Source organism: Lynx canadensis, chromosome F1, assembly GCF_007474595.2.
Source record: "Lynx canadensis isolate LIC74 chromosome F1, mLynCan4.pri.v2, whole genome shotgun sequence".
Classification (NCBI taxonomy): Eukaryota; Metazoa; Chordata; class Mammalia; order Carnivora; family Felidae; genus Lynx; species Lynx canadensis.
Window position 1 is genome coordinate 15,431,033 of NC_044319.2, and position 26,423 is coordinate 15,457,455.

Consider the following 26,423-nt stretch of genomic DNA (forward strand, 5'->3'; position numbering starts at 1 on the left):
GCCTGCCCCACAGCCCCTTATGAGGAGAGCAGACCCAAGAAGCTTTGTATAAAACCCTAGGGCTCCTGCTGTGTGCTTCAACTCAAGCAGAGAGACTAGAAATGTCAAGAGATTGTAGCCCTGCATTCCTGAGTATGCTTGTAAGCAAAGTAAAACAAAACAAAACACCCTTTGTCAAATGTAATCGCCTTGTGTCTTTTTCTGACAGCCTTAAGGAATCTGCCATCTTAATCCACTCTCCACACCCTTCATTCTTTCCTCTACACTCCCATGGCCAGTACAAGACCTTCTCTAACTTTCTGCAATTATCTATTGATATTCTCATACCTTCCGCCTGGCTCTGCATTTTTGGCATACCTGGCCTACTGCCTGCACTCAGTAAATGCTCACTGGATGAATAAATGAGTAATCGAAGATGAGTTATGAACTTGGCTTCCCGTGGCTAAATTATGGGATAATAGTGTGTGATTTCAGGAAATCAGATACTCCAACTACTTACCTAGTTCTTTGATGGCATCTCGTTTGTTGGTTTCCAAAATTTCATATAATTTCTGTAAGAAGTTAAGAAAGACATTAATTTCTTATTATGCCAAGTGCGTGTCCACCTTTAAAATCTGAGAAGAAGAAATCCCACTTAGTTTGTGACTTGGGGAAGATGTTTAGCTCAAGTCTTCCCTCTGTGCCAAGTCTGCCGCTCTCCCCATGCTCCTCCTCATATTACAACAAATACAATGCAGTCAGTAGCTTACATAGCTACTGGACCTAGCATTTCGCAGAAAAGATTAGTGTGTTTAAATGTTTATTTATTTTTGAGAGAGAGAGAGAGAGAGAGAGAGAGAGCGCAAGTGGGGAGAGGGCAGAGAGAGAGAGAGGGAGAGAGAGAGAATCCCAAGCAGGCTCAGCACTGGCAGCACAAAGTCTGACGTGGGGCTCAAACTCACAAACCGAGAGATCACGACCTGAGCGGAAATCAAGAGTCAGATAGATGCTTAAGTGACTGAGCCACCCAGGTGCCCCAGGAAAGGTTGGCATGTATTCCACTCTGCACCAAGGAGAATTCTCACAGATAGCACTCCGGTTTGGGATAGCCAACTGAGCAGCTGTTTGGGCAGCCTGTCTATCAGGAGCACAAGACCAAGTAGAATAATGAGAAACTATGGCTTTTGTTAGTTGATGTTTCCTACAGAGAACTCCTGACATACCTAGGAAATAGCTCTACTCCAAGGGTTAACCATGGTGAAGCTCTCTTCAATCACACAATAGGTCTTGGTCAAATGCCTGCCATGTCCCCGCTACTGCTCTTCGTGGAGCTTATTCTCCACCTTTAATCTTTCTGGAGCTTGCACTTGGCCACACAACAGCCCCAGGACCACACAACTGACAATTCCCCAGGATTGTCAGGCATAGATGACTGAAACTCTGTGCCCAAATAACATGTGGCATAGTGCTATTTACAGGGAACAGTAGCTAACACGGTGCTATTTACTGGCTTATTATAAAGTTTAAGTAGCTGAAGTTAAGTTTCATGGTTGTTGTTGTTGTTTTGGTTTAGAAAAATCACATGTAAGAAATCTCTCATCTTGAATATAAGAACGAGGTATACAATTTTTATTAGGTTGTTTCTTCTCACTTGAAAACATTGAATCAATATTGGGAAGGTGCCAAATTAATAGCTGGCACCCACAAACCGTGGTCCCACCCTGCTTGCACAGGTGCACAACCCCCTTCAAACCAAACTGGCTCCATAGCAACTCTGTAAAAATGCCAGAGAATGACCTGCACGAGACAGCATAGGAACCGACGCCTACCTACAAATAGAATATAATCACTTAAGGCTGGGCACATGTGACTCCTCTAAACGTGAGCTGTCACTGGTCAGTTTTTGAACCGCAACACTTTCAGAATACACACGAGTTTGATACCTAAATATCTCAAAAAATATTTAAATCTGTACTGAGGTCGCCTTTAAAAATTCCAAAGGAGAATTTGTTTCATCTCTTACACTTCGAGGCCACGGCCCCCAAATCTCTGCCTTCTCCCCAACTCCTCAAAACGCATTACCTCCCACCACCGGCAGCTGTTTTTCTTCTCTCCTATTCCTGTTTCTGAAATCTTTTCTCCTATGAAGAGCTCTATCTTCTTTCTATTATAGATCAATCTAGACTTTCCATAGTTCTTTTAATTGTCTTATCTAATATTCGAAGTAAATCAACAAGGTAGGATTCTATTGCACATTTGATCCAATGATCAATAATTCTTTGATAAATCTAGATAATTGTTCTCTAGCTTATCTATAAAGATGTCATGAAAGATGTTAGATGCCTTGCTAAAATTCAGCTATTCTAGAGTGTTCCCTGATTATAAAAGAAAATCTTAAATTCTGAAGATATTTAATAACCAATCTTTTTATGTATTTTAGAAATTAAAATTAAAATATTAAGGTAGGTATCTTCACAGCCTATTTTCCTCTCCTGAATTTCATTCAGAAAAAGCCTCTCTTTATTGGCTGAGGGCCTGAGGTAAATAACAGTCATCACAAAAAATTAGGCACAACAAGCAGAAGACGTAACCCCCAGGCCATCCCTGATTTTATGTACACACACAGATCATTAGATCTAGGTCCTCAGTAATTAGGATTTAAATTCATTGTCAGGTTACAAATCAAGAGTCTCACTTAGGATGAGAAAATACTACCAAAAGTCACCAAACACTGGGCAGAGGAAAACAGAATGAAAGACAAGCACCAAGCATGACAAATATAAGAATGAACCTCAACGAAGGAGAACTACTACAGGAAACAACAGCAACAACAAAATTTAAATAAAGAGATTGAAGGGAATATCACATTTGTTTAAAAAAAATAAGGGAACTAGTTTCAATGAGAAGAAGCAATCACAGTACGTGGAGATAAGTAAGCATTCAGTCAAGAAAAGAAAGAGAATGTAATAGATGGGCTGAATAGCAGAATAAACATAGCTACAGACTAAATTCGGAACATGGAAAATCAAGCTGGGTGGGGGGTTCTCACTGCAAAGAGGAAAGAGTAGGAAGTTATGAGAAAACATGAAACAAGGACTAAATCCAGAAATTCAAAACTGTGTTTAAAAGTGTGGTGGGCACCTGGGTGGCTCAGTCGGTTGAACGTCTGACTCTTGATTTCAGCTCAGGTCATGACCCCAGGGTTGTGGGATCGAGCCTGGTGTAGGGCTCCACGCTGAGGATGGAGCCTGCTTGAGATTCCCTTTCTCTCCTTCTGCTCCTCTCCCTGCTCACACTCTCTCTTTCGAAAAAGAAAAAAAAATTAAATTAATCTTTTAAATAAATTTTAAGGTTGCTGAAGGAGAAAATAGAAACAGGGGAGGGAACAATCAAAGAGGTGATGGAAGGAAGATGGCAATCTTCTAATTATGAAAACTCCACCAAGTGCTGTGTGGGATCACGTTTTTACATTTATTTTTATTTTTTTACTTTAAAAAAATTTTAAGTGATCTCTACACCCAGCATGGGGCTCCAACTCACAACCCCGAGATCAAGAGTCACGTGCTCTTCCGACTGAGCCAGCAGCCAGGCACCTCAATAACTTTTTTTTTAATTACATCTAGACACATTCTGGTGAAATTTCAGAACTCCAAGGAGAAAATCCCAGAAGCCTCTAAACGAAGAGAAAAAAGTCACCTACAAAAGCACAAGTAAAGTCAGACTTGTACCAGCAATGCTAAAGACGGATGGCGATATCTTCAAGAAAATAGCTTTGGAGTCCATAATGCTAAGAGCAAAATACAAAGGTTTTTGCATACTGAAGCCCATACATCACCTATGGAAAAAATTACTTATGGGCATAATCTAGCATGATGAAAGGAAAGCAAAAAGGAGGCTCGCATGGGACTCCAGAAAGAGTGGCTAAGGAATCCATAAGCAAAAGAAAACAGAAAGATAGTTAAAAAAATTTTTTTTAATTAACCATTTGACTGTTTCACTCAAAAGAGTATCTTTTAAGTAGTAGATGTTTAATGATATTGATCATATTTCCTTTGTTATGGGTTGAATCCGATGGTAGTTTCTACAGTGAATAATATTTATAAATAATTATAACAAAGTAAAGGTTGTTTTTTTGGTTTTCCATGTATGGAGTCATTTCTTGAAAAGAATGAAGACTTAATTATACTTACAGAATAGAATGTAAATTTTATAAACCTTTTCTCTGTAAAAATAATGGCTCCAAAAATTTAAGACAGGGAGAAAAATAAAAGGCTAAAGCAATGTCTTAATCTCCTTATACTTCACGGCAGAGAGTCAATAAAGTCTGTTTAGAGATAATGAATCAAGAGTTAAATACATGTGCATATTATTAAAATTATCGTGGCAAGCAGTAGAGGAATTAACACGAGAACGGTTAGTACAGGGCTGTCTCTGGGAAGTGGGGCGCAGGGAGGGATGCTTGCATTTCTCACATTTTATTATTTTCAAGTTGTAAAATTATGCATGATGATTTTTTAACATCTTTTCTGTGTTCTCTCTTCTCTACACCCACACCCACACCCACACCCATGTACATATATATATATATATATATATATATATACACACACACACACACACACACACACACACACACATACATATTTCGATTCAAAGACCTTACCCTTCGGGCCATGCAGAGCCACTGAATACTCTTAAAGCAGAAAGTCACATATGAAACTTGAAATAGTCCTTTAGGAACATTACTCTACTGAATTGCAGAGGGGCCTGGGACAGACGGCCTGGCATGAGGGAACCTAGTTAGCAGGTGATTCACTGCATCTTCAAGTTCCTAGTATGCTTATGTCCTCGTCTCCCACTTGGTACTTACGTCACACTGCCTGCAAATAAGGAAGGTCTTGAACAATTACATACGTACATACATACCACAACTCGGCCACTTCTTGGCACCAGCATTTCCAGGTTTCACTGTCAAATCTTTGTTCTCTTGCCCTCTCTCTTCCTCCCCACTTTAGACCTACCCTTTCTTTGAAGGCTCATTCGAGTTTTGATTCCTGCAGGAAGCCTTTTCCAACTTGCCCTACCTTTCAGAGAGGGTTACAAAGACAGACGGATCTCAAGTCTGCATTCAGAAAATAAAAACAAAGAGATAGATTGTCTTCTATGAAGGTCATAAATGAGCTTGATAAAGATACCTGAAAGGTAAAGAGCAAAGACTGTTCTCTGTGGCACCTCAGCACCTCGGATAATGTAATAAACCATCGAATGGCCCTTTACTTGCTACAATTTATCCATTGGGTCAAACACTTATAGAAGTAGGAACACCCCGGTGGCTCAGGCGGTTAAGCTTCTGCCTCTTGATTTTGGCTCAGGTTATGATCTCAAGGCTTGTGAGTTCGAGCCCTGCATTGGGCTCTACACTGTCAGTGTGGAGCCTGCTTGAGATTCTCTCTCTCCCTCTGCCCTCCTCAGCTCCCTCTCTCTCTCAAAAAATAAATAAGCTAAAAAAAAAATGTAAATACATGCAGAAGTAGTGTTAAAAGACATGAATACACCCAAACGATTGTTTTCCCAAGTGACCAGGGCTTGTCTCTCACCTGATATATTGATTCTCGGCTGGAAATTTGTTTTATTAAAAATTTGGTATCCTCTTGACTTTTGACATAACCTTTTGTAATACTATACATCAAGTGGAGGCGCTTTTTGATCTGTACATCGACAATATTTATCAGTAGTGGTATTATTATCTGGAACAGTGAAGAGAAAAAAAAAAAAAAAGCCTGAACATTTGATGAGGAAAAGCACCCTCCACGGTAGGCGTTCTCAAAGTGTCATCTGAGGGAGCAGCGGGCACTACCCAGAGTCTTGTCAGAAATGCAAATTCTCAGGCCTTCCTTTAGACCCTCTGAACCAGAAACTCTGGGGCTGGGCTCAGAAATCTGTCCTAACCAGTTCTCCAGGTGAGTCTACCTATGCGCACTCAAGTTTAAGAGCCACTCTTCAAAGGAATGAAAGGTCAATGCATACCTGGTGAGGGAAGTCCTCACCACTGCCTTTACCCCCGATTCTCCACACCCCCAGATTTCAGGAGACAAGCGGTCTCCTAACCTGCATGAGAGTCACCGACTAAATCAATCATCCCTCTGTCCCTTGGTTTCTTAACTTGCAAGATAAGGAAAAGTAGGTATTAAAGATACTTCTCAGCTCTAAATTTCTCAAATCACAAGCTGAAACAAGAGAGTGTGGTGATTGAACAGAATGTGTTTTTTTGTTTTGTTTTTAATGTTTATTTATTTTTGAGAGAGAGAGAGACAGAGCATGAGTTGGGGAGGGGCAGAGAGAGAGGGAGACACAGAATCCGAAGCAAGCTCCAGGCTCTAAGCTGTCAGCACAGAGCCTGACACAGGGCTTGAACTCACAAACTGTGAGATCGTGACCTGAGCCGAAGTCAGAGGCTTAACCGAGTGAGCCACCCAAGTGCCCTGAACAGAATGGGGTTTTAAATATAAACCTTCCTAGGCTCAAGGACCAGCTCTACTATTCACCAGCTCTGTGACGTTCAGCAAGTTACTTGCAACCTTGAGGACTCAGTCTCCTCATCTGTAAGATGAGGATAATAATACTTAAGTACCCAAAGTCCAACTGAGCTGCTCCTCAAAAACCAATGCAGTCAAGGGGCGCCTGGAGGGCTCAGTCCGTTGAGCGCACAACTTCGGCTCAGGTCATGATCTCGTGGTTCGTGAGCTCGAGCCCCACGTCAGGTTCTGTGCTGAAAGCTCAGAGCCTGGAGCCTGCTTCAGATTCTCTCTCTCTCCCTCTCTGTTCCTCCCCACTTGCACGCTCTCTCTCTCTCTCAAAAATAAACAAACTTAAAAAAATAAAAAAATAAAAGAATGCAGTCAATTACAGAGAGAGTCACATCAGACTGCAGGGCAGATGGTGAGGAACCAAGTAACAAAGGAGGAACATGAGAAGAAGAAAAGAACACCATAGCAAAGGAATTATAAGAGCAGAGAAAGAAGAGACTTTTAGCCACTCTGATAGTTGTGTAAGTTTGGGCAGAGGGAGAGATAGAAGAGGATTTTTACAAAGTTTCATTCTGTGATGCACTAATCCCCCCATGAGCTGTTCCTAAGAGGATTTAAAGTAAAAATCTCCATCATTCTTCCAAGCCTTCCAATACAGGTTTCTTTTGAAAGCCACATTGTGCTGAGGACTGGCTATTAGAGCACCTGACTTTATATCGTGGTAACACCTACTTCACGGAGTTATTGCAATCGTTTAATTAGATCACGTACGTACAGTTCTTTGCACGCTTCCTGGAACATAGTAAGTGCTCAAGAGAAAAAGTTGATCCTGATTATATTAATTCCTTAAATATACTTCATTGAGATTTGTCAAGTGTGCTGGACAGAAGCAGCAACTGGTTCATACTCTGGATAGATTTGACTTGTACAATAACACATTTTTAAATCTTTACTTCCCTCAGAGAGACATTTCCACAAAGTATTACTTCCACGGTGATTGTTTTACCTTCATCTGCATACAGTCACTGTATAAAAATGGATGACACAAGGAAACCTCTCCCTTCCATTAAAAAAATATTTTTTAACATTTATTTTATTTTTGAGAGAGCGAGACAGAGTGTGAACAGGGGAGGGACGGAGAGAGAGGGAGACACAGAATCTGAAGCAGGCTCCAGGCTCTGAGCTGTCAGCACAGAGCCCGACGCAGGCCCTGAACTCAGGAACCATGAGATCATAACCTAAGTTGAAGTTGGACGCTTAACTGACTGAACCACACCCAGCCGCCCCTCTCCCTTCCATTTTAAGACTTAGCCTCATGCTACATATCCTGATTTCTAGAATAGTCTGTGTTCTAGTGGGGTTATACCTTAGGTGGGCACTTGGCTCTAAACTCAGTCATAGAGCAAAAATCATGAATAATCAAAATTACCACTTAAAGCAGCTTTTGTATATACAACTCTGTGTAATAACTCTTATGAACGCCGAGGCTTGGTAACATTGACACAGAATCAAGGAAGGAATAGAAAATAAAGTCTACAAGTGCAAGTCTGAGCATTCAAACAATTCTGTCTTTAAGAGGACTACTAAATTTCTTGGAGAATGGGAACTACATGGAGGAGATTAATGAATGCCTTTTGTCACCAGGGTTTACAGCAGGTTTTGAAAAAAAATATTAATCTTTTATAACTTCAGTACATACCAGTAAACTCACTTGACAGGATAAGAATTCAACCACTCAAAAAAAAAAAAAATACAGTGGCAAGCAAAACCATCTAAAGTTCCCAAGTTAAGGGGTGCCTGGGTGGCTCAGTCGGTTAAGCGTCCAACTCTTGATTTCCGCTCAGGTCATGAGTTCATGGTTTGTGGGATCGAGCCCTGTGCCCGGCTCTATGCTCAAAGTGCAGAGCCTACTTGGGATTCTCTCTCTCCCCCCCTCTCTCTCTGCTCCTCCCCTGTTCTCTCTTTCTCAAAATTAATTAATTAATTTAAAAAATAAAAAGGTAAAGCTCCCAAGTTAAAAGCTGTATAAGACAACTCCATTGGAAAGAAAGATGGGAGGTTTAGGAGCTGAGACTGGAAATCTGAAAATCTACCTTCAGAATCAAAACCAGAAGCATAGAAAGAAGGACTAATATCTGTTGCAGAGATTGAAGGTCACAGTAAAATCAAATTCCATAGGCGGTATGCTATATAGACATGGGCTGCAGAGAAAATAACTTTCGTGCTTCTTTACAGTTAGGGATCTATGAGCACATTTTACTAAAGCTTGGAGAATTTGTTTCTGGGTCACCCTGCTTTAAGTGGCACCACCATTTTCATTCATTCACTCAACAAATATCTATTAAGAACTCACTACATGCTAGGTACCATTCTAGAACCGGACGTTACATCAGTGACCAAAATGAAGATCCCTACCTTGTGGAGAGTACACACAACACACAGTACAAAGGCAATGAGTGCTATGAGGAAAAGCTAAACCTTAAGCAGGTACAAGAGCATCAGAAACATGGGGTGGAGAGCTGGCTGGGGTGGGGAGGCAGGATGCCATTTTACACAGACTGGTCAGGGGAGCCTCTGTGAGAAGATGAGAGAGTGAACCATACAGACACCTGTAGAGACAGCATTCCAAGTAAAGAGAGCTCCTTCTCTGTTTCCTTCAAGATAACGAGGTTTGTTAACACATCTAACAAACAGTGTAGGACAAAACCCCCAATATTTAGAAATGTGACATTTTACCTTGATGAGAGGAATAAACCTAAGTATTCTGAAATATCCTAGTATTACTGTAACCTGAATAAGAACAAAATTGTCTTGTCTCAATTTGACAAAGTATATACAAAAGATATCAATGATTCCAAGGAGCATGATAAAAAAGTCCAAAGTATTCCAATATTCACGAAAATATTTCCTTTTCAAAATTATTATCTATTTGGAAAACAAAGAGAATGTATGTTATTTCATAGCACCTATACAGTGATGTATACAGTGATGGATCTTTGACATTAACAGTTAAATCCTCAACTACATGTGAGTTACATTCCAAAAGTTGAGTTTTAAGTTATTCATTTAGAATTTCAGAAAAATTATTTTTAATCTCCAACATCAGAAATTATAATTTGATTCAAAATATAATCTATAATGAAGTTGAAGTGCCAAAAACAAGCAGTTAAAAATAGCAGTAAACAGAGTTTTTGCAATACTATTAATAATAAAGTATGAAAACACTGGTGCTGACAAATGATCTTTGAAGCATTTATCCTAAAAAATGGTTCTCATCTTATGACAAGGACCTAGCAAACCAAGTTGGGTTTATCCCCTTATTTATTTTTTGCATATGACAAAAATAGATTAAAAATATCTGAATTATTCTTTTTATTGGATACATTTCTATTTTAAACAGTACCTTCAGTGCTGATTGAAATATATATAAAAATACAAAATAGTAGTTTATTGACATAAGTGCTGACACATTTAACTCTCTTGCCATTGGCCATAGATGCACTATCATGGGATAAATGTATATTAATGTTATAACATGTCCTGCATATTCAAATTCTTCTGAAAATACAATGTGATATACAAAAAGCAGAAATTTATTATTTCTGAAAAAAAGAGATCAAATACAATGTTAGATCACTTTAAAAATATAACGATTAAGATCTGAAGTTCAACATTTGTTTTAACAAATCATTAACATTAACTTGAAGAAGAGTACACAAACATAAAATAAATAAGCAAAAACCTAAAGCATACTTTCTATACACAGTAATCATAATAGAAAAAGATAAAAAATATAGTTCTTACTAATTTATATCAGGATGGGGAGCATTTTTTAAAATCAAAGATAATAGTACATAGGAAACAAGGCAAAGATTCAGACATCAAAAGCAAGAAACAAATAAATTTAGAGAAAAACATCAGCATCATTTAAAATAAGAATAGGAAAAAATATTTTATTCAGTAATTATAATGTCGTTTTGTTTTTTTCTTTTCAATCCATCCTAAGTAGAGCCCAACAAAAATAGGTTACCTGGATATATGTCAAGACCTTAGGATTTTAATTTCTTATATTTCTCTTCAAACTTAATGGAAAAAAAAATTTTAATCATCAGAATTTGTTACGAAATGTATGTCAATGCCCACTTAAAATTTAGTAGCATTAATATTTCTGGCATTTCTCATGTTGACATCTTTCGTTAGCAGAAAAACCTGCCTTTCTGCTCTAAAAAGTATGTAAGTTCACAACTTATATACTAAAGGGAAAACTTTACACAAGTTCAGTGAAATCTGTATCTTGTGATAGTTTGGTTACAGCTATTGTTGGTAAATTGGTTACAGCTATTATTAAGGCCATGTTGTGTTTTTCCTAGTAATGGACATCAACAGAGCCACCCCTTGGCACAGATGAAATTGAGAGGAAGTTACAGACCATGAGTTTGTTCTTTCTCTCCCCTGATCACTGTTATACCCAGAAGAATACCAGAAGGATGTGAAAGCAGTCCAGTTTGTAATATGACCTTTAGACATGGCAGTTAACCCTTAAAGAGTCCAAATGTGACCATTCTTTTATTCTTCTCCCTACCTACTCTCTAATAGAGATATCAGCAAAGTTGTCAAAACAGAGTGGGGAAAGAGAAGCAAGAACTCTGCTCCATCACCACTCAATCAATAAGAGTTGACCATACTATTAGTTGATTTTTCTTAATAAGGAAAATCAATGTAATCAGTGCTGACAATGTAGAAAAGGTTATATTTTTGTCTATTGCTATTACGGTTTATAATACTTACCCATATAGAATAAGAAGTGCCTTATCTTTATGATATTCCAAAAAAGTTAACATGTTTTTAAACTTCATAAGCCAACTTCTAGCTCTTATGTAAGTTGAAACATCGTAAATACTCATGAATCTAACAGAGAAAAATATACACATATGTTATAATAAAAGTCAAGTGCTGGAGGTACCTGGGTGGCTCAGTTGGTTAAGCACCCAACTGTTGATTTTGGCTCAGGTCATGATCTCATGGTTTGTGAGTTCGAGCCCCATGTGGGGCTCTGGGCTGGCAGTGTAGAACCTGCTTGGGATTCTCTGTCTCCCTCTCTCTCTGCCCCTCCCCTGCTTGTGCTCTCCCTCTCTCTCAAAATAAATAAATAAACTTAAAAATATTTTTTAAATGCACCATCCTGAGCCTCTGTATCCATCCACCTACCCACTCATGGTCACGGTACAGGAAACTCTTCCTGCCTCTGTTCATTGAACCATGCTTAGCTTGAGGTAGCACAAAATTAAAGCTTCTCCAGACCAATTTTTTGGGGTCCAGAATCAAGCCCTCCTTTGTCATGCCTTGCCTAACCCAAGCCTCCCCAAGGCCCTGAAGGCTCTACCCTTTCCAAACTTTAGGAACTGATGTTAGATCTCCCAGATAGGTTACCAGACTCCTGAAATGTTAACTATCACCCAGACAGAATTTCCTATCGTTGTTGCCCCCACAAGCTTTGTCTTAGATCATCCATTAGCTAATTTGTACCAGGACTGTGACCAGATATTGACATATCTCTCAACACCTGAGTTTTTCCCACTAGATTTAACTCCATCAGTGGGGTCAGTTCCTTCAAGACTTGCTCCACCTGAGGAAGCAGCCTAATGACAGGCTCCAGGCTTCCCTACCTACCCTACCCAGTAACTTAGCAAATATGATAGAAAGATGGGATAATCATAACAGTATCTGAAACTACATAAGTTCCATTTATGGCTCCCCTAGTCTCTTATCTAATTACACTTATTCCAGAATCTCCTAATGTCACCAAAGTTATTAACCTTCAGGGGAAAAAAAGGTAAACAAGTAAAATAAGGGGATGGATAGATAGATGGATGGACAGATAGATGAGCATAGGTGAGATAAATTGATCAACCTGGATATTTAACTCTCAGCTTTTAAATTTTATTTATCCATATACCCATTTGATTTTGAAAATAACAATTTAAGAAATATTATACTTACTTTCCTTGGATGGGGCAATAGCTTTTGGTTGCACCGATTAATATCCGGGCTGCCTCTACACTGAGGGTTCCATCATTACACTGTTTTTCAAAGCTACTCTAAACATACAATTTTAAATAAATATTACAAAGGACCAAAACATAAATGTAATATACTCTACTTGACCTTTACATAGCCCTCACTATTATTATTACATTCATTATAGAAAAATATACTTTTACCAAAAATCTCCTGTAGCAGGAAATAAATTCCATTCAATTTAAATATTTACTAAATATTCCTTTTTTTGCAAAGTAATATCCTGGATGTAATAAAAGATACAAAGTTTCCTAGCTTCAGAAACTCAAAATCTACACAACTCAAAGAGTTTTCCTCAGTAATATAAATAGTATCACAGTGTCATCTTTCTACAGCAGGATAGTACAAAGTATTAATTCAAAGGTTAACTAATCATCTCAACCTCTTAAGGAACTACCAGGAGAGAAAAGTGAATTGTGTTCTTTTTTCCCCCCTTTTGCCAGGTTTATTGCAATATAATTGACACATATTGTACAAGTTTAAGGTGCACAATGTAATGATTTGACACATGCATACATATTGCAGAAAATGGTTACCACAATAAGATTAGTTAACACATCCATCCCTCACATAATTACAACTTGTGTGTGTGTGACTGTGTGTGATGTAAGATCCACTCTCTTAGCAACTTTCAAGTATGTAATACAGAATTGTATAGTCACCATCCTGTATATTAGAGCCCCAAAACTTATTCATCTTATAACTGAAAGTGTGTACATTTTAACACCTCCTTCATTTCCCCCACCTTCCAGCCCTGGAAACCACCATTTCACTCTGTTTCTATGAGTTTGGCTTTTTTTTTTTTTTTTTCAGATTCCACACACAAGTGAAATCATATACTATTTGTCTTTCTCTGTCTATTTTACATAGCATAATGCCTTCAAGGTCCATTCATATATTCACAAATGGCAGGATTTCCTTCTGTTCTATGATTGAATAATATTCCATTAGATATAGATAAATAGATAATAGATAGATAAACATTCTCTTTATTCATCCATCAATGGACACTTAGGTTGTTTTCATGTCTTGGCTATTGTAAATAATGCTGAAAGAAACATGAGAGCCCAGAGAGCTCTTTGAGATCCTATTATCATTTCCTTCTGACATAAACTCTGAGTGAGGTTGCTGGAATATACAGGAGTTATGAATGGCTAAAATCAAAACTACAGTGAGGTTGCTTATCTTAAAAACAAAACAAAACAAAACAAAACAAAAAAACAACTCTCAGTTTCATTGATTTTTTTCTGTTGTCTTTCTTGTCCTATTTCATTTATTTCTGCTTAAATATTTATTATTTCCTTCTTCCTACTAACTTTATGAAAATGGGCCCAAAGAACAAATTCTTCTTTTCCTGATGTGTAAAGTTAGGTTATTTGAGATTTTTCTTTTTTCTTAATGTAGGCATCTGTCACTATAAATTTCCCTCTTAGAGCTGCTTTTGCTGCATCTTATAAGGTTTGCTATGTTGTGTTTTCATTTTCATTTGTCTCAAGATATTTTCTGATTTCCCTTTTGATTTCTTCTTTGACCCACTGGTTTTTCAGGAATGTGTTATCTAATTTCCATATTTTTGTGAATTTTTCAGTTTTCTTCCTGTTATTGATTTCTAGTTTTATACCATTTATACTATTTTATACCATTGATTTCTAGTTTTATACCAACTTTATAATGATATAAAGGAAATATACTTGACATAATTTCAATCATCTTAGATTTGGTAAGGCTTGCTTTGTGACCCAACATATGATCTATCCTGGAGAAATTTCCCAAACAAATTTGAGCATGGAAACTTTTTGTTGTTGTTGTTATGCAGTTCCTATCAACATTCTGTGGATCAGAGCAAATGTTTTTTGGAACTCACTTAGGAAAATGCTGTAGGACCTGATGAGCCATTGTAGGGTTTTAAGCAGGAAGGTGGTATAGTCCTATTTGTCTTTTGGATAAATCCCTGTGATTTGACCGCAGAAAAATTGGAGGTAGAGAGATCAGTTGAAGCTTATTATTCAGGAAAGAGGTTATAATTTCCTAAATTAATAGACACAAGAATGGAAAGGGGCATATTTGACAAATATTTAGAAGGTAAGAATGATAGAGCTTGGAGAGGGAGAGAGAAAGAGGACTGACCTGAGTGATCACATAAGGTAATGAGCCCGTTCACTGAGACTAGGAATACAAGAGCCAGTTTGAGATGAGTTCAGTGTGGATTTAGGTGCCAGCGATATGTCTAAGAAATGTCTAGCCACAGTTGAACTTATGAGTATAAAGAGATGGTGGTGAGAGTTTGGGAAGGAAGAATATAGATTTGAGGAACATCTGTGGATAGCATTGAAATGAGCGTAGCTAAGAAAAAAGAAGGAGAGATTATAAGGGAAGAATGATGGACAGAGTTAACTGTTCTGAGGAAAACATTAAACATTAATCATGCTCTGAGGAAAACATTAAAGAGATAAAAAGAAAGAGAGGAGCTCATGAAAGAGACCAAAAAGGAAAGGGGTCACAAAAACAGGGAGGAATGCCACTAGAGGGCACTCTCAGGAAAGCCATTAAAGGACAACATGGAGTGGGCTACTACCTGGGATTGTTGGCTTAAAAAAGTAAATGTGGTAGGTCATTATAGAAACAGCCCCAATGTATCCATGCCTTCCTGTGTCCATGCCCCTTTGCAACTGACGCTACTGCTTCTCCTAAGAGATGGAGTCCACTTCTTCACTCATTGACTCTGGCTAGCTTTGTGATTTGCTTTAACTAATAGAATGGGAGTAAAAATGATGATATTCAAGTTCCAAAACACAGGATTTAGAGGCCTTGCAGCTTCTCCGCTCACCCTGTTGGAACCCAGAGACCACCATGCTGTGAAGAAGCCTAGTCCACTCTACTGCAAGATAGAAGGCCATATGGAAGACCACCAAAGTGCTCTGAAAGGCAACCAGCATCAACTGCCAAACTGGTGAATGAGGACATTCACAACCCCACTGAACTATGAGATGACCACAGACACATGAGTGCTCCCAGCCAAGATCAATGACAGAATCATCCAGATTGCCAACCCACAGAACTGTGAGAAATAATAAATCATTGTTTTAAGCCAGTAAGTTTAGGGGCATTTTGATATACAGCAAAGGCTAGCCAAAACAACAGTCAGTACCAGTTATTCAAAGCCTCCATAACAAAGGCTAAAACATTAGCTTTAGGACTTGGGGGTGAGTAGAGTGAGAGAACAGTACAAAAACTGGTATTGGAGGTGGGAGGGAGGAAGCTGTGCTACAAAGAGGCACCACAATGGGCAATACTGTCACCTGAGGACACTGGGAAGGTGGAAAATGTGCCCAAATAACTTATGAATCTGGCTGCTAAGAACATTTCTAGACTTCTAACATTCTAGAAATATTAAAACTATCAACTTTTAAATTTTTTTAATTTTTTGTTTATTATTTGAGAGAAAGAGAGAGAGAGAGAGAGTATGAGCAGAGGAGAGGGGCAGAGGAAGAGAGAAAGAATCTTAAGCTGGCTCGACCCTCAGTGCAGAGCCTGATGCAGGGCTCAATCCCACAACCCTGGGATCGTGACCTGAGCCCAAATCAAGAGTCAGACATTCAACGCACTGAGCTAACCCAGGCACCCCTAAAACTATCAACTTTTAAAGCTACTTATGATAAAGTATGGGAAGAGCTAGGGAAACCAAAGAGAAACAATTCAATCTGCAGCAGAAATTAGCAAAAAGACTCCACGATTTGCCAGGTTGAAAACTGAATTTGTTTCTCATTGCAGTCTTTTCAGCTGGCAAAAGATCTAAAAGTAAAGATCAAATCTAGTGTGCTGACAGTAAAATATGGCCTCAGGTTCCAGATCAAATCAAGATCAAAGACTCTTTGTTAAGACCACTGAAAGACTAAAAGTTGGTACTCAGTCTATCTTCTCAAGCAGACCAAAGGCTTTCTCCGACTCTTATGACATATGGCCTATCTGAAAAGGAATTGTGGAGTGGAGTGGACTATAATCAGATTGATTGAAAATACACAAGTTTTTAAGTAAATTGTACCAGGTTGGACGAAAAGAGACAGAAACTATTCTAAATGAACAGAAACCTCCCACGTTTCTACTGATAGAAATCAGACTGAGAAGGCCAGTCAGTTACAAACATAGATTATTTTCTATGGAAATGTAAAGAATGAGGTGCACTGGTTCCTATGCCCAGTGGGATTTCATAATTGCCATGGACCAGTGATTAATCAGTACTTCCTGTTCTTCCCCTTCTTGAACAGAAGTGTCTGTTGATCAGCACTAAATGGAGAGGGGGTGGGGGGCAGATAACGTGTTTCTTAGTTCATAGGTCTCTAGATCAAGAGGAATAATACTTAAGGAGATACAACTAAGGAACCTCAGCATACCTAGACCAAATGCAGATCATGAGATACTAGACTTTGAATCTAATGCCATAATAAGATGAAGCTTGGTGTAGGGGGTGCAGGGGGGTGTGTCTTAGAAAAGGATGAGTGTATTTTGTTTATAGGAGGCATATGAATATTTGTGGCCAGTGAGCACAGTGTAGTACATTAAATATGGTTATACCCTAATTTTTTTTTCCTTTTCTCCTTTTCTTCTTTTTCTTACAATTATATGAGAAGATGGATGTCAGCTAAACCCATCGTGGTAATCTTTTCACAATATATGTAAATCAAACCATCACAACTCTATGCATTAAACTTATACAGCAATGTATGCCAATTATTACTCAATAAAACTTGGTTGGGGGAAGCATCCAAGAAAAAACAAACAAAAATATGGTCACAATTCTTTGCATCTCCTACCATTGAGAGTTTGAGTCTATTGCCCCCACCCTTTTAAATTAACATTTATTTACAAGTCTGGTAGTAGGGTACTGACTCTTGGCTGTGTGCCTCAGTTTACTTTTATGCAGCCTCTCATTCTTCAGCTCACATGATAATCTCAGGGCAGTATTCAAAGTAGAAGGTGGAAGCTGTAAATCTTCTCAAAGCCTAGGCTCCAGAACATTCCCAAAGTCACTTCTGACATACTTTTGGTCAAAACAGGTCACAAGAACAGCTCAAATTCAATGAGGTGGGGGGGGGGGGAGAGGAGGGATACAGGCACCACCTCTTAATAGGAGGCTCTATCAAAAATTTATGACCATACTCTACTGCTCCTGATAAGAAATTTTCAAACTCTGGGAGTATTTTAAATTAAGTTCAGAAATGTTTAAAAGAAGAAAAAAAGAATTGTTTAAAAGAAGGAAAATATGGTATTAATTTTTTTGCATTAAGGAGAAGTATGTTCTTCAACAGAAAAAAATAAGAGAAGGAATTTATAGATTAAAAGAGACTTAAAGGACTTATCCATTAATTACAATGTGGGAACTGTACTGGAATTCAATTTAAAAATGTGAACTGTGAAAATATACATTGATCATATTAATGAGAGTTGGAAATTTGATCACTGACTCAATGTTTGATGTTATTATTAATTTCTAGGTATAATACTAATATTTTGCTATGTTTTTTAAAAGACTTGAAAACTTAGAGATATGTAATTGAAATATTTACAGATGAAATAATATAATATCTGGGATTTGTTTCAAAATGATACGGAAGGTGGGGTAGTGAATGAGATTGCAGGTGGGGCAAGGTTTTTCATGTTGGTTTTTAAGGCTGGGTCATGGGTACATAAGGATTCATTACACTATTATATCTACTTCTGTATATGTTAGAAATTAGAAATTCTTCATAATAATAAGTTTTAAAATACAAGTAAGAAAGATAGACTTGGCTTAACAAATATATGTATATGTTTTTGTGTGCTTGCAATAGTGAATAAATGTGTCTTATTAGAATATAACCCCAATTTAAAATGTGCAATTTGATAAATTGATTTAAACTTGATTTTACCTAGTAATCTTCCTTATTTTAAATATAAATAATACATAACACAATAATATATAAATTTAAAAATATAATCTTCCTTATATTAAACCATTGAAAACTTAAATCTTAAATATTTCAAGAGAATTTTTGGCTCACTAGATGTATTTTAATTTATTAAATTTATAAGAGTTAAATAAGCACTTAAGAGAACTTTATATAAAAGAAACTCAAATACATTAAGTTTATAAGAGCAGTTTTAAATATTTGAAGATATTTAGTTAAATAGGTATGTAAATAGCACCAAACATTGTTCAAAGTCCCCTCAAAAGTGAACGGTCAAAAAATTACAAGACGTAGAACAGGATAATAAAATTTGTGACTTGAACTTAAAGTCTAAGACATTTATTGTTATTTTTAACTTCTATAAATCAAACAAATTTTAACAACTAATATGCTATCCAAACTGAAAAAATAGGGGCACATGGGTGGCTCAGTCAGTTAAGCATCTGACTTCTGCTCAGGGCATGACCTCACAGTTCGTGAGTTCGAGCCTCACATTGGGCTCTGTGCTGACAGCTCAGAGCCTGGAGCCTGCCCCAGATTCTGTGTCTCCCTCTTTCTCTCCTCCTCCCCCACTCGTGCTTTGTCTCTCTCTGTCTGTCAAAAATGAACAAATGTTTAAAAAAATGTTTTTAACTGAAAAAATATTTTTTCTAGTCACCTGAAAGCCCTGAAAGAGGCATTCTACTCACCTGAAAGAGGTAAGAATTGAAAGTATTGCAAGAATTAAAAATAAATAAATAAATAAAAAGCGGATTATGTGAACTGTACCAACCATTTGTATTATAGCTACATGCAATCTGGCTTCTTCTATTAAAACTTCTTCTGTTGGGGACTCCTCCGTTTCACTACCACGAGAAACGTGGGAAAACTGAACAGTATCAGACTAAGTTTAAAAACATAAAGAGATAAAGTTAAAAAGAGCTAAAATAAGTAGCTAAAACAAGCACTTCACTTAACCAAGATTCTAATAACTTAAATCAGAATGGTTAAAAGGAAGGGCTATGCATAACTGGGTATGCTCTCCACATGAGAAATGTTGCTTTTAATTGTGTGCTTTAAAAGTCGTAAATTCGGAGAGATTTGTAAGTCAGATTCTCCCCCAAACCTGTCTTTGCTCGATTGCTCTCTGAAGCAACCTGTGTTTCCTGCTTTTTATAGTAATGTGAGGGCAGGTGGCTCAGCTCCTCAAGTGGTCAGAAACATCAGCTTGGCAGAGGCCATGCACAGTTAGTCAACCAGCTATGTAAAAACACCAATTCTCCAATGTTGGCAAACAAAGCTAAATTACCAAGACCTTCTCTTTAGAGAGAATTCAAAGAAGTCTTTTCACCCAGATAGCAAAGCTAGTAAATATACCCCCGACTCCTCAGTTTTCTGATATTCCATTAGCAGAATAGAGGTTTTTTTAATATAACAAACTAAAGCAAGAAAGGCAGACCCAGGAGAGAAAGGTGGACTTTTTTTTTTTTTTTTTTTTTTTTTTTGCCAGGTATCAACTCACAGGAATGGTGTATTCAATCTTTGTTTTTTCTTCTACTAAGGTCCAATTAACATTTGTCAAAATTTTTTCTGTTTTAAATAGCATTATTGTGTTCTGTATTATCTCCTGAATGTGCTTAATGGTATTCTGCATGGCCATTTGCCTTGGGAGGGAAATAGCACACAAACCTGTGACAAAGAAAAGCAAGGATCTTAATAGAATACAGCAAAGACTCCAAGAGGCAAAATCCTGCAAGATGTAGTGAAATCTCATTGGTGCAGTCAATCACTCGCATAGCCAAACCAGAGTGCTCAAAGAAAAGCAAGGGCCAGGGCGCCTGGGTGGCGCAGTCGGTTAAGCGTCCAACTTCAGCCAGGTCACGATCTCGCGGTCCGTGAGTTCGAGCCCCGCGTCAGGCTCTGGGCTGACGGCTCAGAGCCTGGAGCCTGTTTCGGATTCTGTGTCTCCCTCTCTCTCTGCCCCTCCCCCGTTCATGCTCTGTCTCTCTCTGTCCCAAAAATAAATAAACGTTGAAAAAAAAAAAAATTTAGAAAAGCAAGGGCCACATTTGGTCCAAAATTTTCCAAAAAATTACCCAACTCTGTTTCTCCTGGTTGTATAACTCAACTTTATCTGACTCAATTGCTAAGGAATGCTTTCTTCATTTCCTTTCATTCCCTTTATCTAGAGACATGACTTGCTACTTCAAGGCACCCAATCAGTATTTCTCGAAGTATAGAAAACTACTTGTGTCTTCTACAGAGAAGGCTGCCTATTAAACTATGCAAATTCCCAGGATCCAACCCATACCTAGAGAATCAATTGGAAATTGCATTTTAACAATTCTCCAACTGATTCTTCTATAAAATTTTAAAAATTTAAAATATTGAGGTCACTGCAACAGAGATCCCTCAAATTTAATATGTATCTGTTTCCTGGCCAGCAGCAAATCCACGTCTCAAAACTTGTAGCCATTTGTATTTTCTTGAGGTATGGATTTGAAGTTACAGCTATGAGGCTCACTCACTGAAAAGAAGAATTTAATTAGTGAATGAGCTTAACCTGCTCACTTGGAATCCCATCTCAATAAAACTGTTCTCTTTTTGTAACTGCATGTGGAATGTTCCATAAAGAGTCCAAATGAGTTCCAAATGTTTAGTTAACTTTACTGCATTCTTTATGGGACACTGTATGTAATGACAGTATTTGAAATTTCTGGGATCCCAAAGGTCTGGAGGCATATCCCTCTTGGTTCACTATGGTCCAGAGCAGAGACACATTTGACTGTAGGCTTAAGTTAGAAGTTGTCAGCTTTGGATTCAAAGCTGTATGGCTGAGACCATACAGGAAGAAAATTTTTTTCATTTGCCTAACTACATCCTCCCCATATGATGGAGAAACAAATACTTTCCAGTTGCTCTGGGGAAACATGAGTATATGTGGACCACTTGGTGGCACCAATACATTTGAATGAATTCTCTGTGTTTAAGATGATCCTGGAAGAGTGTGAGGAGGGAATCTGTTAAAGCCTTTGACTAGACAGAAGTAGTTGGTTTGAAACTCTTACTGATAAAACTTGAACTCTGTTAGGTGTTAAATGTGTGCCACGTAGTATTTCTAGAAAGGATGAACATAGATTCTACAAGGAGAAAGTATTTACCATATACTTTTGTTTTATAATGAAAATTCCGAGGTTTAACTACTACAATAAAAAATTTTGTGGGGCACCTGGGAGGCTCGTTAAGTTGGTTAAGCACCTGACTCTTGATTTCAGCTCAGGTCATGATCCCACGGTTGTGAGGTCGAACCCTGTGTTGGGCTCTGCACGGAGCGTGGAGCCTGCTTGACATTCTCTCTCTCCCTTTCTCTCTGCCCCTACCCCTCTCCTGCTTGCACATGTGCATGCTCTCTCTCTCTCTCTTTCTCTCTCTCTCAAAATAAATAAATAAACTTTTAAAAAGTTATAAGGGAAGAAAAAGAGGAGAAAAAAATATTACCATGACAGTAAAACCCCTTGTTGATCTTGCCTTTGAGTATCAGAGTAGGAGGAATCACAAGAAAAGAAGCATGGGAGAAATCCAGATGTGATATCCTAAGCAAAGAGAATGGAGTGGGTCTGGATCCCTGAGAGTCAAAAATAAATTGTTGAGAAGGGAGGTGTGAGAAAGCCTTCAAAGATCAAATTAACTTCGGTCACACTCCAGCGTAGGCTTTTGCCGACCAAGCATACATTTCCACTGAGAACAAGAACAGATCCATAACTAGGGGAAAAGAAGAGCTACCAGAAATCTGCCCCACTTAATTAGCCCAGTTCACATATTGGAGCCCTTGGCTTTGAAGGGGGCTGTCACAGGAAGTTCTGCTGTAGTGCTGGCGGGGTGCAGTTTTAGAAATGGGCAGGACTGCAAAAAAGACACAAGCAAAGAGGTAATGTCTCTCATGGGCAGGATAGGGAAAATTCACCAGGCTATTTCCCTGTTTAGAAGAACCCTCCTTCAACATCGTCCTTCCATTGACCTCTCATTAGTTCCATGCTTTCCAAGATACCTTCTGATGACTAGTTTTGTTTATCAAGGAAATTGGTATTTAGAGGTGAATACCCTGAATAATGATCACAATTATTTCAGACATAGAAAGAAATCATCCTCTTTATAAATTAACTAATTGATTTTCTGCTTTATCCACATGCTCCTGTGAGTGCTGTATATCTCCAGCAGTCTGATCAATTTTAGATACCCTGAAAGGATCATCCTCTGCACCAGCTTAGCTGAGGATCAGGCCATGGGATATTGAGAGATACTAAGGCCCTATTCGAAGACTCTGTGTAATCCCATCCAGCCTTCTCCCTCCCCACTTGACTGTACTGCCACCAACTATCTTATCTTAGATTTCTCTATTGACTACGTGTCGATGTGTGATTTTATCAAATTTATGCACTTTATCATCAATGGCCTCAAATGTTTTCTGGAAATAAGCAACTGTGGCAGAGCCTGCTGATTATCCCCCAATATCCATTTTCTTTTCTTTTTTTACAATCTTAAAACCTTTTTTTTCCTTTACATTTATCAAGCCATGAATTCATAGGGAATGGGTTCCAACAGCTCAGGCTCCTTTCCATTGGTTCTCAGAAAGTGTGCTTCTTTGGGTGGGGCAGGCTGGCTCTTCAGTTGAACCCAAGTACTCTTCTCTTTGGCTTTCTTCTTCTTCTGATCATTTTCTTTCACACACTTCAGGAAGCTATCTCGGCTCTTTAAGTGCTTAATATGTTCAATATGTATATTCATTCTTTTGGCAAGAATCTTGCCCTTAACTTCTTTGTTTACAACAATGCCAATAGGATGCTGGGTAACATTATAGACTCTTCCAGTTTTTCTATGGTAACACTTGTGGGGTATTCCTTTTCAAACAGTCTCCATTCCCTTGATATCTACAATATCACCTTTCTTGTAGATTTGCAAAGGAACTACTCCATGTTTTCTAAAAGGCCTAGAGAACATATAGAGGGTACCTCTCCTCTTTCCCTTTGTGTTGGTCATTTTGGCAAATTACTGGAAGATGGTGGTTCCAGCCAAAGGACTCCCAATATTCATTTTCCCCTTCTTCCTTTGCCATAGAATCTCCAAGTCTTGGCTGAGCACATGGCCAGCCATGGCTCCACCATTATCCCTACATTATCCCAGGTAGGGATAATATTTTATAGCTTCTCTTACCCATGTGTGACCATGTGACTAAATTCTGACCAATGGAATGTGAGTGCTGATGATATATACAATTTCTAGGCTATGCCCTTAAAAGGAAGCTGCTTACTCTCCATTTCCACCCATCTCCCCATTTTCTCTCTCTAGTTGGCTGGATTGAATATATAGTGGTTATGAGTCAGCTTCTACCCTCAGACAAGAGCAACATTCCAGAGAGGAGCAACAACAAAATACAAGGATCCTGGATCTATGGACAACCCCGTGAAGTAGAACCATCCCACTCTTTTGGACATTTTGATGGAGAGGAAAAGAAAGTTCCCTATCTTGTTTAAGCCACTGCGAATGTGGTTTCTGTTAAACTGGCTAAACCAATATTCCAATTAATGCAGCATCTGTAAATAATGAATGAATGAAAATGAATGATTTCATAATCAATTCCTTGAGCTCCTTAAGAAATGTCCCCATGACTCCCAACAACAATGTGTTTGCATTATTCTCTCCAGTTAATTAATGAAAGATAAATATACTTTACCTAATGTCCTGGCTGAATGAGTCATCATGTATGAATTTATTCCCATAGTCATTAGTGATATTACCTGTACATACAATAAAAACTAAAAAACAAAACATACAAATAGTTAGAGCCAAGAAAAACAAATGAATAAGTTCTCCAAAGGGAATCATTATTCAATTAACCACCAACAAAATTCTATCTTAATCCACATTTAAAATCTTGCTTCTGATAGATAGGGCAAAGGGTTGTTTTGTGGACAGTGCTTGAATATAATATACTGGAGCAGAAATTAGTTTTCAATGTGCATGAGAAAAGATTTTGTGATTTCTGGAAAGGATAAGAGTACTGGTCAAAGAGCTCTCCACTGTTGCTGCTTTCAGCAGCAGCCACGCAAAGCCAGGAGGATGGTAGGCATCACAGACACGGCCATGGAGCCTGCAGGGTTGGGGAGCCACCAGCCGATGGTGAGTAGCAGTGGTGACTGTGGAGACAAGGGAAAGTGTGTCTGCCACCAGCATTTACTATGGCTGCTCAGGAGGCTCGGAGCCTACAGGAGCTGTGGTGGGGTCTGGAGAGACACTTCACAGAAGCAGAAACACAACCACATTTGCTGGTCTTGCCTCTACCACTTTAATTAGCCATGTGATTTGGGGTCAGTAGACTTAACCACTCTGAGCCTCAGTGTCCTTCACTAAAAAATGGAGTCAACAGCAGTATGTTCTCTGAGAGTGTTTCCCAAACTTGACCGATAACAGCACTGAAAGTGCTTCTAAAAGATACTGACTTCCAGGTTTCTTCCCTGCAGATTCTGATTGTGTAGGTCTGGGGTGGTGCTAAAGGGATCCATGTAACATCAGACAGATTTGAAAAACACTGTAAGTGATCCTCAAATGCTAGTTAGCATTTCGTTGACTTGGTTTTAGGCGAATTCCTTGCACAAAAGAAAATTGAAGGAGCTCAGACGTTGGTTATGATACTTTTCCTTTGGGGCATGAAAGGACCCAAAGTCTGCAAAATCACAGGTTTGTTTGAACTCCAAATTAATTCCCAGATGATGGCCATAGATATAAAGTACAAATTCTCAGGAAAGATGGTGACGAATATAGTAGTCCATTTTGAAAAAGCACTTCTTCTGGGAGTTAGGGCACCTGAGTTCTTTCCCTAACGTGCTATTCTCTTTGTTCTAATTTCTCTACATGCAAGATGGAGAGGGTGATAACTGATCCTCCAAAGAAGATATTCTAAAAATATTGTCTTCTGGAACAGGGGGGAAATGACAAAGAAGAGAAAATCCTGAACTGGAAATTAGCCAGTATCAAGAAACTCTGTACATTTATCTGCAGATTAAAGTTCCTTGGGAGGTGGGCAGATGTTCTTAATTCACATTATTCAGAAGCAACCCTCCCAGAAGCAGGGTTGGAATTCATCTGACTGGGAGGTGGGGGAGGGGGGTGTCCCAGGGATGTCTAGCAACTTCTCCAGCTAACTCACACAGTACTGTTACAAATAACAAGGGGCCCTAACACTGTCAGCAGATGTACTGGAGTCTTTGGATCTTCCCTGGATTCTCAGTACCACAGATACTGCCACTACCAGATTGGCTTTGAGGGAGAGTTAGTAACATTTATTGAGCATTTGCTAAGTGGCAGACACTTTACTAAGTATCATCTCAATCCTCAACTGGAAATTGAGGTTCCACAAATCTGGAGAACTTGCCCAAGGTCACCCAGCCTGTGACGAGGGGGCCAGGTATCAACCCCAAGTCCATCTGATTTCCACATCCTACACCATTACTTCACTGTTGGTCCCTTTCAGACTATCAACATAAACAAACTTTCCTCTGAAAGTTCCTTTCTTCTTAAAAGAATGCATTTTTCAAATCTAATTTTAAAAATGGTTAACCTCGGGGCACCTGGGTGGCTCAGTCGGTTGAGCGTCCGACTTCGGCTCAGGCCATGATCTTGCAGTTCGTGAGTTTGAGCCCTGCGTTGGGCTCTGTGCTGACAGCTCAGAGCCTGGAGCCTGCTTCCAGATTCTGTGTCTCCCTCTCTCTCTGTCCCTTCCCTACTCATGCTCTGTCTCTCTCTGTCTCTCAAAAATGAATAAACGTTAAAAAAAAATTTTTTTTTAATTAAGTTAACCTAAGGAGAAGGGAGAAAAGATGGTGGAGGAAGAGGACCCTAGGCTTGTCTCACCCCACGA

General features: G+C 38.6%; 1 protein-coding gene and 1 pseudogene across 1 annotated transcript in view; both read right to left on the reverse strand.

The window, feature by feature from the left end:
* The window catches only part of SLC9C2 (solute carrier family 9 member C2 (putative)), an 82,158-nt gene that overhangs the window by 24,585 nt on the left and 31,150 nt on the right, over nucleotides 1-26,423 (reverse strand). The window contains exons 10-18 of the mRNA XM_030303107.1: nucleotides 24,240-24,321; nucleotides 20,031-20,197; nucleotides 19,302-19,412; nucleotides 12,507-12,604; nucleotides 11,295-11,414; nucleotides 9,910-10,108; nucleotides 9,243-9,431; nucleotides 5,577-5,726; nucleotides 500-551 (exon numbers count right to left, since the gene is read on the reverse strand). Of these exons, the coding sequence (XP_030158967.1) occupies nucleotides 500-551; nucleotides 5,577-5,726; nucleotides 9,243-9,431; nucleotides 9,910-10,108; nucleotides 11,295-11,414; nucleotides 12,507-12,604; nucleotides 19,302-19,412; nucleotides 20,031-20,197; nucleotides 24,240-24,321 (1,168 nt within the window). The remainder of the gene's footprint in view (nucleotides 1-499; nucleotides 552-5,576; nucleotides 5,727-9,242; nucleotides 9,432-9,909; nucleotides 10,109-11,294; nucleotides 11,415-12,506; nucleotides 12,605-19,301; nucleotides 19,413-20,030; nucleotides 20,198-24,239; nucleotides 24,322-26,423) is intronic.
* Nucleotides 23,065-23,562, reverse strand: LOC115505461 (annotated as a pseudogene).